Source organism: Euprymna scolopes, chromosome 8 (assembly GCF_053919585.1).
Source record: "Euprymna scolopes isolate OS-2025 chromosome 8, ASM5391958v1, whole genome shotgun sequence".
NCBI lineage: Eukaryota > Metazoa > Mollusca > Cephalopoda > Sepiida > Sepiolidae > Euprymna > Euprymna scolopes.
Window position 1 is genome coordinate 106,927,642 of NC_136489.1, and position 13,775 is coordinate 106,941,416.

General features: G+C 35.3%; 1 protein-coding gene across 1 annotated transcript in view; it reads left to right on the forward strand.

Annotated features, from left to right (window-relative positions):
• Positions 1 to 13,775, forward strand: part of LOC145283705 (uncharacterized) — a 390,390-nt gene that overhangs the window by 375,230 nt on the left and 1,385 nt on the right. Inside the window, exons 10-12 of the mRNA XM_080132730.1 lie at positions 2,867 to 3,039; positions 5,831 to 5,941; positions 11,763 to 11,954. Of these exons, the coding sequence (XP_079988856.1) occupies positions 2,867 to 3,039; positions 5,831 to 5,941; positions 11,763 to 11,954 (476 nt within the window). The remainder of the gene's footprint in view (positions 1 to 2,866; positions 3,040 to 5,830; positions 5,942 to 11,762; positions 11,955 to 13,775) is intronic.

A 13,775-nucleotide genomic window follows, 5' to 3' on the forward strand; every position in this document is an offset into this window, starting at 1 on the left:
TAAAGCGGGGGATCACTTTTCTGTATTAATTTAATGTAAAACGATCACCCACTTTACAATCAGTCAGTCACAAAACCATTAAAGTATTTATCCAGATCATTCAAGTTGTTTTTGAAGGACTCCATTTATTTTTTTAAGCATTCCAGTCATTCTTAAGGTCATTCAATTCATCCTTAAGTTCATTAAAGTCATTCTAAGTCATTTATTTAAGTCATTTCAGTCCATTTTTCGGTCATTTTAGTTTATCTTTAAGAATTTCATGTCCATGCTACATTCACGCATTCATTCATTACACGAGAGCACGCGACTAATGGCTATCGGCCTTGTTTTCTGTAAAACTCTGAAACGTTTGCATAATTTTCTACGGAACTTTGAATAAGAATAATCAATAAAGACAGAAACCAAAAAGATGTGTCAATAGTACTTCATTCTTGGACGTACCTGGCTCTTATATAGGTAGGGAATTGCACCAGCAGTAAGATATCGACTATAACTGCACAAGAGTAGGTTAAGACGTATAACAATGTGGGATTATTAAAATCACTTTCCATGCTTTTTTCCATTAATTTAAATGATGAATGAATATTCTTATAGCTTTCTGGAATTAAACTTATTATTTTCGATAAAAAAATTATTTTCTTTTTTTTTAATTCAGTTTATTTTCTACTGTATTTTCGTCCTGACCTCTTGATATACGTGACTTTTTTTAAAAATATGCGTTTGGATATCAAACATTTAATGATTATGCAATTTTACTAGATAGCGTCTGTTTAATATTTAGCTATTTTGAAGAAAAAAAGACAACAACAACTAAGGGAAACATAAAGAAAACCTATGGGGATGCCGACAAGACACCTTCATGAAGTAGAAATATATAATGAAATGTTTCTATTAAACAAAAGTTTTATATTTTTTACATATTCTAGTATTAAACCTGAATCAAGATAGCAATATAAAAAGGAAACAAAGACATAAATCGCGCGCTTAATGCTTTCAACAGAACGTTAAAATCAATTTATAGTTTAAGGGACAAAAAAAAGTAACTTTCCGCGTTCGTTATGAGCGTAAAATCAGTATCAATGTTCATCACCATGGCAATCGTTCTGCTCATTGCTCCTCTTAAATCTGTCTAATCGGTCCCCTCACGACTGAGAGCGATTCACACAATTTTATGTGTTAATAAGTGGTTTCAAATTATTAGACGTAACAATCATTGTTACCATAGAAAAGAACTGATGTTGTCTGGCGTTAGTGAGTTAAATCAGGACATGCGTAAATAGCAGACAAACCAAGGACTTACAGAATGGAATCCATTATATGGAGAATGCCGTCTTTTTTTGTAGTGAAAAATCGCACAGGACGCTTTGACTCGTATAAATATCCTTATTCAGTAGAAAAAAAGAAACATCATTAGTTATATGCAGCATGGCAATTGCAGCATGCTTCATGACTTCTGTAGTATCCTACCAGAAGACATTACGGTTCGCTAATGCAGAACGTGTGTTCTCCCGACAGAGACAACAGTAGTCCTCTGCAGCCCTCGAAATTAGTTAGTTTCATATGTCTAGAAATGTCCATGACTATACACTAAATCCAAACTTTTTATGGCCTCTGATCGACCCAAAGGTTTCACAAGCTGTTTCTCTGATTCTATCTTTGAAGATCTGGCACATATTTTCAGCTGAGGCCTTTTCAGACTAAAGTGTCTCAAAACGACTAAAAAGATGAGACTTTAAACTTTAACCGGAATGCCTCTTCAAGGCATCTGCTTTTCAGTTTGGCAATATCAAAGTCGTAGGTAGGCTTATTTTCTTGCCAGGCTTAAGGCAGAGGCACATATTAACACATGGATTTGAAGTCTTCTAGTTCCTCCGAGGGAATCAGAGGGGAAAAGTGTATCAGTTTATGGAAGTGCCTAAACATCCGCTTCTTATTTCAGATACGTTTAGCGAAATCAGCGCCGCGACGGTAACGCACGCCGGGAATTTAAATGGCAGAGGCCACTGAGTTGCACATCGTTTATAAGCCATTTTGTAGGTCAGCGGGGGTTCAACGTCACAGCTTAGTTAAGGCATAGCAACCCATTATATGTATATAGTTATCCACATACACTACTGTTCCGCTGTTTCACAGCTCATTAGTGCGGCTAGACAAGCAACTACCTACAGCCAGGATCGAAACCCGACCGCTTTTCAGCTGCTGCTAAGCGGGCAGTGAATTAACAGTGTTTTGACACTGTCCAAATACCTAAGCTCAATTTGTTTACACTAATAACATCGCTTAATATGCTAATGGTAATTTGTATATCACTTCCCAGCAAACTCAACCTAAGATAGGAAGCATTATAGTCATCCACATACAGAACTGTTTCTCTGTTTCACAGCTCATCAGTGTATGTATATATATATATATATATATATATATATATATATATATACACACACACACATATATATATATATATATATATATATATATATATATATATATATATCATGTTTCTTTACTGTGAATGAAAGTCAGTTGACCCGCGTATGAGGTCGTGGCCTTCAGTCACTCGATTACTGTAAATCAAAATTTAATAACGTTTGAACCTTTATAGATGTTTATATTCACTTGAATATCGTTGCGGTTGATGGCGTCCCTGTGGTTATGTTCCTTGCAAATGAAGATAGAGATGGCTTCATTGCAGGTTTTGAATCCCATGACCAGCGGTAATCGTAACTTCCTGTGCTGATGATTCAGTGGGGGATGAGGATGAAACACTGGTGTCTGTAGGTATTAAAAATGCTTATATATGAATCAAATCTCTAATTTTCCGTGAGAAAAATCTATATTATTTTTGCTGATATATTTTCTGTTTCAGGTGTCACAAAGAAAATATGGCTGGCATTGGAAGGAATTGCAGACGCTTACGATACTCAAAGAGTTCATGTTTGGCAAAGGGTAGAATCGATGTTTATCACCCACGTAAAAGCCGAGGTTGTTCATATATGGCCGGATATACGACAGGAGTGTTATGTTGCAAACGAAGGAGAGGTAACGCTGTTGAAATCCTTGACAAATATTAGTTTCGTTCTTTTTTTTCGATGGACGAGATACAACTACTATAAAACATATTACTGAATATTTTTGTTAATTATTCGGAATATAATACGTTGTGTCATACAATTTCTGAGCATAGAAAACCATTTTGAAAGAAGAAAATATTTTTTTACAATTTTAAATACGTTGATTTCGGTTGGCTTATTATCAGTTTTTAATCAAATAATTGTACTTATTCAGCTTACGGCACAATCTCCGACAACTTCACGTCAGTATCCTCCGGGATGTTACGTAAGCAACTGAAGATGCTGAAGCTATTAGCTAATCTGCTCTAAAAACACGAAAATCTTCAATGAAACAATGAAATTTATTACCCCCCTAAAAAAAAGAACAAAGAAAAAAAGAAACCTAAAATGATAAACAACACGTTATTCCCCTATGTTAAGAACGGCTCTCTAAATAAAAGGCATTCTTTACACAGAGAAGACAGGGAAACACTGCGTTTTAAATTAACCGTCTAGCAGTTTTCACTTTGACATCTTCCAGCTGCTTACCAAAGCTGTCGAAAGATGCCGGAAATTGGACCAGAAACTAAAGACGCACTCAATAATTATACTGAAAGATGCATTCAGGGTCATTTCAAGCATGTGGGTCGTTCTATGTTTAACTTGCATTGCGAACAAAATATCTCCTTTACAGGTAAAATACCGATATATTAACAATTTTTGACACCGTTGATTACAGAAGCTTGCTTGCGTAACTGCTTTAGCCGGACTATTTGATTTCGACTTAATAGTAATACTATATAGCTTTACATTATGGGAAGGCTATCCATACCAATTAATAAGACGTTCTCCACAATCAGTGGAGCAAAGTCTGCGCAATTTTTAAGGTAGACGGCTTTTATTCTGTCGGTCTGATGTATAGTTATGTGTAGTTTCGAAAGAGGAAGAAAGGCACCTACCCAGGTCTTATGTTCTCGCACTCAGAATAGTTTAGTTTGTTGCTAATCGTCCGAAGCGCTCCTACAGTGCAATACTGAAATGGCTGCTCATGCATTTTTTTGAGCGATGGTTGAACTTTTACTTGTCCGCTGGCTTTTAAACCTCCTACCTTCAAACCTTGTGATACAGCTTATTGCGGTGGAAAAGAGATGAATACTAACTAAATCACAGTGCATTAACGAATCCCTTATCAAATAATGGAATGACTACCACAAGGGTTCGCTAGAAATGTTAACAAGAATCAAGCATAAGTGAATAAATGAAATTAAATTAAATCTAAATATGAACCATGACGTAAAGAAAATACTGCGTTAAATGGTTGACATTTCGATTTTTCTGTGGAAGTCTATTACCGGCAGTAAATTACCGGTAAATAAACAAATTCAGCGAAACACCTAGAGCCTTAGATTGGCTGCTCAGTAAACTAGTCTGGTTGTATCGGTATTATGAAATTATCATAAATCATAAATTTTCCTTAATTAAACAGCAAAAAAGTATTAGTGGTTGTGAATTACGAAGTTTTTGGGAAATTTGATATTGCATTTAGTAAGGCTCATTTTAAAATCTGGAACGTGATCTGACATAATAAATAACTTCTCACCCACTCCCAAATTCTCTTTGCGCACAGTAAGCACAATTGATGATCGGATAGCCCCCCCCATATCCCTAATGTCATAAAGACCTAAACACCTGCAAGCTCCTGGGCATGATCTTATCCATGCTATATTAATAGGAAAATTTTCTGTTGAGCTATCGCCTGATCTCTCTAAACACTACAACAAATGCCATGCCTAATCTTGCTTCCCTGATAGCTGGAAAAATACCAATGTGGCATCCATATTTAAGGATTCTGCTGAAAACACTGACCGGTTCAGTTAATGCTACAGTAGTCTCTTCTTCCTCTTCCCGAATTTCTTTTTGTTGTTAATTAACCAAGTTAACTAAACTCCTTTCCGATCGCCAGTATAAGTTTAAGCAATGGTGCGGATATCATAACGATCATCTCTGAATGCATATGTAATGCACGGGACGACGCAGCTATAGCGGAATATCTTTATATGTCAAAATATCGCATGAAAGTCTCGTTATGAAAATTAAATTATACTGTATTCCTGGCCTAATAATTAACATAATAATCTATCAAAGACAAAATAAAATCATGATTGTTGCTGATTGGCGTATACCCAAACTATATGAAATCAATGCACTTGTGCCGCAGTTGTTGGTCATTAGACCTTTATCGCTCTTGATATTTCAAATCTACCTGCCCGCTCAAATTGTGTTTGAGATGGGTATATTTACTGACAGAACGATCTGTACAACATGCTTGAAAAGCGAATGTATACATGTATCTAAAGAAATATCTGTAGTCTCAGAAAATTAACTCCAATCTGTACTGCAATGAGAAAGTACATGGATGGTTACATTTATGCTACTAAGATAAAACTCCTTTCCTTCAATAATTAGAAATTGCCCTTTTGAAGCCACTGATTGCATGGATAATAACACTCTAGCTTCTCGGCTCCAGGCTATACGTTTTACTGTTGCGTTCATACCCCTGAACCATTCGGAGGTGTTGCATATAAAGGGGCAATGATCAGAACATGGTTTTCTTATTAGCGTGCTCCAGAAACACATATCTGATTAACAATTAAGTAGTCACATTTTCATGTAAACACTGTAATAGTTTCACAGATCATTTACTTTAATCAGCCTTCTTTTGTTTACTATTCATAGAACGCAAGTTAATTTTTCTGTTTTTTTTTTCCTTCTTGTTTTAGTGCGAACAGTCCGACCAAAATGTGAACACGCCTGTCAAAATGGAGGAGTATGTGTTGGGTTCAATCGGTGCAAATGTCTGCCAGAATACAAAGGAGCCACTTGTCAAAATCGTAAGTCCTACTACCGTGTAAATATGACCGGGAATTCTGTCAGAGTTCCCACAAATACATAGACTAGGCGATAAAAATAAAGAGTAATAAAAAAATGATTATATAAAATGCATAATTATCATTTATAATCACTTTGAATATTTATATTTGTTTGGTTGGAATATTTAGTATTATTTCTGAAAATACTAATTTTTATGAAATGCAAATGTTGCAGCGCAGGTCGTTTGAGTGTCGATCGATTGTACAACTAAGAAAGTCGATACATGCAAAATACTGCAGATGACAAAAGTAGAGAATACAAATCCAGATGAACAGTTGTAAAAGAAACGCATTTATTTCACCTTGAATACAAGAGCAAAATGTAAAACACCAGGGGGAAATCCATTGATGACGATTCTGGGAACAAGAAGATTGGTAAATATATCTCGACAGTAGCTGAGACTGGCTGGACATAAATGCGATCAATTTGCATAACAATATGAAAATTTCATATTCTTTTTACAAAGTATAAACTTTCAAATTTCATGTGTCTAAATTTGAATGTAATTGGAGTATTAGTTTTGAAATTGCAGTTATTTAATTGAAGCTACTATTGCAAATTATCAAAACTATAGAAACTCATGATTTCGTGTTTTAATAAAGCAGTACGAGCTCGACAAGGTAGGACGTTACACGTAGTCTTTGCTATTCTGTTGATGCTTTTTATCAGAATTAACTCTTCAATAACAAGTGATAAAAATGCTAACCCATTATTTGCGCAGAATCGACCCTTAATATTTCACCTGATTTTTTTAATCACCCACAAAGCAAAACCATGACTCAACCGACTAAATAACACTAGGAAAACCATTTTTTTAAAAAGTGCATATCCACTAACACAGCTTATGGTTTCGTTGATATTTTTTTGTTGGAGCAAAAGGTTTTTACATATCTCCTTGGTAGTATATCGCTTTCTTAACATTTCATTACTCTTCACGAAGTGAATCTCAGGTTTTAAAACCTTTGTTCTAATTGGTAGGATTACATGCCTGTAACGAAGAGTTGTCATTCTCAGTCTGGACTTTTTTCCCTCTTGCTGATGATTTTAAAACTGCATTGACTTGTATTACTTTCCGCATTATATTTTTTTATTTATATTGTCTCCCAATTAGTTTCACTGTCGAAAAGGAAAATTGTGTTTATACTTCAAGCTTATATTTTGCATCCTTCTACTTCTGTATTTTGAAATTTTATTTAACTGCTGTATTTTTGCAAAGGAGACATTATTTAGTAAATACTAGACTTTGGAATCCCTTTCGAAGTTCCTGCTTCCCTGGCTGTACTAACATGCTGAAGTTCATGTGTAATGTAAACAAACATCTTGCTACTCAACTCCCAGTACAGTATTCATGCAACTTATTCTCAGATATTAGCCCCCTACATCAAAGTGACGATGTGCCTTGTTTGGCGTGGGAATGCAATAAAACTATTTATCAGGTCTTACACTAATCTGGACACTTTTGATATTAATAAAATTAGTTGAAAACATAATATAAAAAATATTGAAATATTAGTCAGACTCTTTTTTGTCGGTTTGGAGTGAAGAATATTGTAATTCTTCAATCTTCATGAATTTTAGAATTTATGAAAATAAAAACAGTTTACTTGATGTTAATATTACATATAATGTCAATATCAATATTATACTGAATACTGAAAATAGGGCTGAGTCGTTGGCTGTGTTTTGCCATACTGGCGAGTCATAGAGTAAGAAAATAGCTGTATATACCCTCAAAATTCTCTTACGCTTTTCAGGGCCTTTTAAACAACTCACAGAAAATTAGGTCGCACATCTACAGTCCATGCAAAGTCTAAGGCGTGATGGAGATCTTAAACTGATGGTCTTTGGATGTGTTTCCAGCAAAAGCCACGTAATGCCGTCTCTTAACTCTTAAAACACATTCGAATTCAGTTCTCATTGCTATATTTAATTTCTTTCCGCCTTTGTGAAACGCTGTAACGAAAGGGTGGTTGCAGGGAGATTATATATGTGATACCAGAACCAAGCCTAATATCACATCTTCCCCTTTAAAAACAAACAAAAAAACTATTAATAATGTTTGAGAACTTCAATGACTTAACCAGTTCCAAATTATAGTCCTGGGTGCGCTTGACTGAAACCTTAATGACTATAATGTTTAGAGCAAACCAACCCTATCATCTGCATCATTGATTAATTAATTGTCTTGATCGACGTTATTAGAAGACACCTCTCGCCAATAGATGTTAGTATAAGTTCTTGACAGCTACTTCGTGAGAGTTAAAACCGACAAAATATCCATTGACGGATGTACTATGAATCCTGAGAATTAATCAAATAGTGGCCAGATATAGTAATTTGCAATTCTTTGTAGACAGGCATACAAGCGTGGGCAACCAATTTACAATACCACGCGCTGTAGCTGGAACACGATTTAACTAGCCTTTTTAGATGACGCCGGCTTTAAACTGCAACTAAGCAAATACACACTTTCTAAGTTCATCGTTATAAAAAGGGTCGGCGATTATAAATCGGTTGCAGTTTTAACACATACATCCACACACACACACACACACACACACACACACACACACACACACACATATATATATATATATATATATATATATATATATAGAGAGAGAGAGAGAGAGAGAGAGAGAGAGAGAGAGAGAGAGGGGGAAGAGGGAGACGTTCAGACAGATTGAAAGAATACTGATTATACAAAATAGGTAACTTGTGTTTATCAAGTATATTTAATTCTATAAAAATTCATCTTCGATGGATTTATGACGTTTCTTCCCGTCCTGCCAGCTGTCCCTGATGGGAAGGGGGTTGGCCCTTCTGGATCACGACTCCTTCTTGTCGTATGGAGGACGCCAGCGGTTACTTACTTGCCCACGTTGTGTATTCGATTCAAGTCGACACGCGCTGAAAAGGAAGTCGGGTATTCTCTAGCAAGTCACTCCGATCAGATTGGTGACGTCATAAGAAGAAGAAAAAAAAAGACAGACGACTTCTTATAAGTAAACAGTCTAAAAACAGTTATAAAAGCAAAAATAAACACTAATTAAATGTTATATAAATGTATAACTATTTAGTGTCGAACACTGCGAACGTCTGATTTTCTAAGTTCGTTATCGTGGTTGCGCTAGGGGTTCACTTCTGTCGATACGAGATTCAACATGTTCGGCCTCTCGTCCAAAAACTTCTCTATGTCTTTACATGACGCCAGTCATCTTGCGACCGGGGTCCGTCAATTCGACGTTTCGACCTCAGCCATAAGAAAAGGGAAGATCACACGACTTCGCAACTTGCCGTATTTATATATCAATTTGTCAGCGCCGGTTAGAGATTGATTTTCAATTTATACGTATCAAGTGTTTGAACCGATCAATTTTTGCTGTCGCCCGACATTCAATACCATATTCCTTCATATCAAATTTCGATCCGTTCAACTTTTCTTTATTGTTTCCTCTATCATATTTTTAGCGATGAGTTTCTGTTAAAAACTTTTATCTTTTTTTTTCTATTTATCTCTTACTTAAAAAAAATGTAATTTAAAGCGCTCTCATTTATTTTATGAATTAAGTATCGAAAAATCTACAAAACATACTTAATCATTTAAATTTGATAAAGTAAAACTCCACAACTGCTTAACTGGCAATCAATAAATATCATATTTTGTCACCAACGGTAACTTTTATTAACAAAGTTCCTTTGAAATAACTCACAATCACTAAGCACATATTACCACAATATTGTTTCCTTTGCGGGCTACAATATTGTCATCTTCAATATTAATGCCAATAAATTGTTCTCATAAATCGGCCTAATCGACTATCAAATTTTATTTATTTTTTCCCAATCATTCTATAATATCCATCATAAGTCAACTGCATAAGTAATAAAAAAAATACATTGCTATATGTACAGTGTAATTTGAAAGTGACTCCTAAGTGTCATAATTCTTTAAAAAAAAAAAGAATATAATAAGAAAGGGTATAACATAAGGTTTTATTAAGTAGTTAATATGGATGCCAGTATTCGAAGCTGTCTGTTCAAGACGCATGAGAACGCATCAACTGATTACAAAAAAAAATGATATTTTACTGATGAGCACAATTGATGATCGGATAGCCTCCGCCATATCCCTAATGTCATAAAGACCTAAACACCTGCAAGCTCCTGGGCATGATCTTATCCATGCTATATTAATAGGAAAATTTTCTATTAAGCTATCACCTGATCTCTCTAAACACTACAACAAATGCCATGCCTAATCTTGCTTCCCTGATAGCTGGAAAAATACCAATGTGGCATCCGTATTTAAGGATTCTGCTGAAAACACTGCTTAAAAAGGCTAAACACTCATTTTGAGATCAGAGTTAACGGATGAATAAATTAACAGACGAATAGTGATGAATACTATGAAATAATTTAGACGTTCTGCATATTATATCACCAATCTAAAACAGCAGCTGAGCCAGAAAACAGCATTTTTCCAGCGGCAAAAATATGGCTCATGGAATTTTAGAACTAAAGAAAAACATAATCGTGCATCCCCAAAAACCTAGACCCCTATTCATTTCTTGTAAGAATTCTACTTCAGTAATAAATTGCAAGTATAGAGATTTACTTTTCGATCAACCGGTACACCTAAATTTACTATAGCGTTGATTATCAGACTTATAATTAATTCTAAAACTGCTTTTAAATATTGAGGGCTATAGCAGCATATACGAGTCTCGCTTCCATCTTGACGCTGTGAGGGTGTCTAAACAGGAAGTCCATATAAAAGCATTAGTTGTGCGAGCCATAAATCTCAACTCTACTAAACCGGAATTGTATGTCCAGTCACAAAAGTTCAGGACTACTCAAAATAATGCCGGGATAACAAGAGAAAACTGCTGCTATTTTGGAATCTTAAAGGTTCAGTCTACCATACTATTTATTACACAGCTGAAAGGGAAATACACGGATTCATGCTTTTATCATGGATATTTAAACCTTATTCACAAGTGGATGTTTGTTTGTCTATATTAACGAGCAACTATATCTTTCTTTCACTTAGATGGGATAAAATAGTGGTGATTATCTTTATATGAAAGCTAACATTTCGAAACGCACCTTAACCCTTATACTATAATTTCCAATTAGTCACTAATCCACAAACCATATTTGATCTTTCCTTAATCCTAGTAGATATTAACCTTAAATCTACACCCCATACTCATAGATACCTCCTTTCAAAACCACATCTTCCAGTTTTAATCCTATTCTAAGGAGTGTAACTTCAAAGCAGATACTAATTCTTTGATACTAACTCCATTAATCCAAACTCTCTTTTTTCCTTAGTAAAGCAACCGAAATTTATTTACGGACATCTCTTTACAGGTCTTTTCCTGTCGCCCTCGGCCACCGTGTGTAACACGTCTATCTGTGTCCTTCTCTGACGTGATCCCTCTCGCGGGGTACATGTCTCAAATACGTCTCAAATGCCTTCTGAATACCGTTCCATTCTCTGACGTGAATTTGGTCTGGGCATACTTTTCCCCTTTTGTAATCTTTTTCCTTTTTTTTTTATTTTCGAGACGTAATATCGCACCCGGTTTTGTCCTTTGCATACACCTACTATACGCGCGCTCTTGCTCAGTTACAGTCACTGTCAACGTCTGTAACAATTAAATCACGCCACTTTCTGTTATAATAATACATATTAATTGTATTTTTGTTTCTTTGGAAAAGTCGTGAATTTTAATGCATTCATTTTATTTATCAATTTATTTATTTGTTTTTCAGCCATTTGCGACCCTCGCTGTCCGGTTACGGCCGTGTGTATCAAACCGGGAAAATGCTTGTGTAAGCCCGGCTACACAGGACGCTACTGCAAACGCAAACACAACTGCCAAGTACCATGTTTCAACGGCGGTCGTTGTAAGAAAGGGAGATGCGTCTGCCCACCAACACACTGGGGACAATCCTGTCAACACTGTAAGTATTTACAAATTGCTTTAGGATGAAAGAATAGTATTAAACGAAGGCGATTTAAAATTTTACGAACACGGTGCAAAAGGAAAAAAAATACCACATTAAGGGTAGTGTTTAATCTAGATTTTATGAGGTGTTTAATCTACATTTTATGAGGTGTTTAATCTAGATTTTATGAGGTGTTTAGAATTAAGCGTTTCAGGAGAATAATATTGCCCTTAATGTTACAAGTTAGAAAAAAAAATTCTTTAAAGTCGGGTCAATCGGGTTTCAAAGGGGGGAGGTCAGATAATGGAATGAGAGGAGCTTGGTTTTAGATGTCTTAAAATTAATCAGACTCCTTTTTCCCAATTTCACAACACAAGATCAGAAGAGGAACATCAGAGAGATTTTGTTCATTTACTGCCTTTGAAGTGTTACCATAGATGTTAGTGTCATTTGCATAATTGTCTACGAATGATCTGGAAGATCATTAATGTAGATCAGGAAGACAGTTGGGCCCAGAATGGAACCTTGAGAAACGCCAGCATTAATATTGTGAGCTCCTGATGTCTGCCCATCAAGTACTACTCTTATAAGTCTATGAGAGAGAAATGATTTAATAAGCCCTCTATAGCTGGAGATTTTGTGAGGTAGATTTTTATGCCATATCCTATCAAAAGCTTTAAACATGTCAGGAGTAATTGTCCTAGAAACAAAGTCCTTGTCGAGAGATTCGCTATTCTTTTGAGATATTGCTGTTAGCACATATTTCTGTTAGCACATCAGCTGTAAATCTAGCAGAACGGAAACCATATTTCATGCCACTGTGTGGGTTATTTTTGATGAGATAGTTGACCACTTCTCTATTTAACACAACTTCCCGCAACTTACTCATGAAGCACAGGAGACATGGGTCTGTACTGAGATAATGACGGACGATCACTAAAATTCTTAAATACGAAGCAGACTGATAAGGTTTTTCCACGATATTGGGAAACATTCCTCATTAAGACAAAGTTTAAACAGTTTTGTAACTATGGAGGCTAGTTCTGCTTGAAGGGTTTTGAGCACTATATTTTGAATGCAGTCGAGGCCAGTTTCTTTACTAGAATAAAGGTCAGATTTTGAGAAAGTTTTATAGTTATGTGTTAAGGAAATTACGTAATAAACTAGAAGTCGACGTGGCAAAGAAACCAGTAAAACTTTCTCTTTGATCTTGAGCGTTTAATCGCGCAGACATTTTTCTTGGGCTCTGTCATCCACCTTCTACGGGGAATAGTTGATGCGGAGCAGATTAATCCTATGAAGTTGCAATGTATGTGTTGCTAATGTATTAGTAAATAGCAACATTAACAAAAGAAACACACATGGTAGTAGATTTTCATGTTGAATTCGATGGAATTATTTCCATAATGTGGAAACATATATATGTGCGTATTGTTTATAATGAGCGTATCACTAATCATAAAAATAGCAGATGTAGGATTACTATTAGAGGTAGTAACATTATTGTTGTCATTCCTTATGACAAAACTCAATAGATTTTACCATTAAGTGAATTCTTCCCAATATTTTTGAAACTTATAAAAGTTTGTTGCATTATAATATTACTAGCAAGCTGCCCAGCGTTGCTCGGCCGTAAAATACTCATAAATGTTATATTTTAATTCATACAGAAACTGTGACATGTGCATTCAAGTATTATGTATTTTTCTAAACAGTTCTCTTCTTGTAAGTAAGTAAAAAAAGAAGAAGAAATACTCGAGCTGAGATCCAAACCAAAATCTACAGATAGTGAGTCAAGTACGATATACATTAGGCCAGCTGGACACAGTCTTTAAA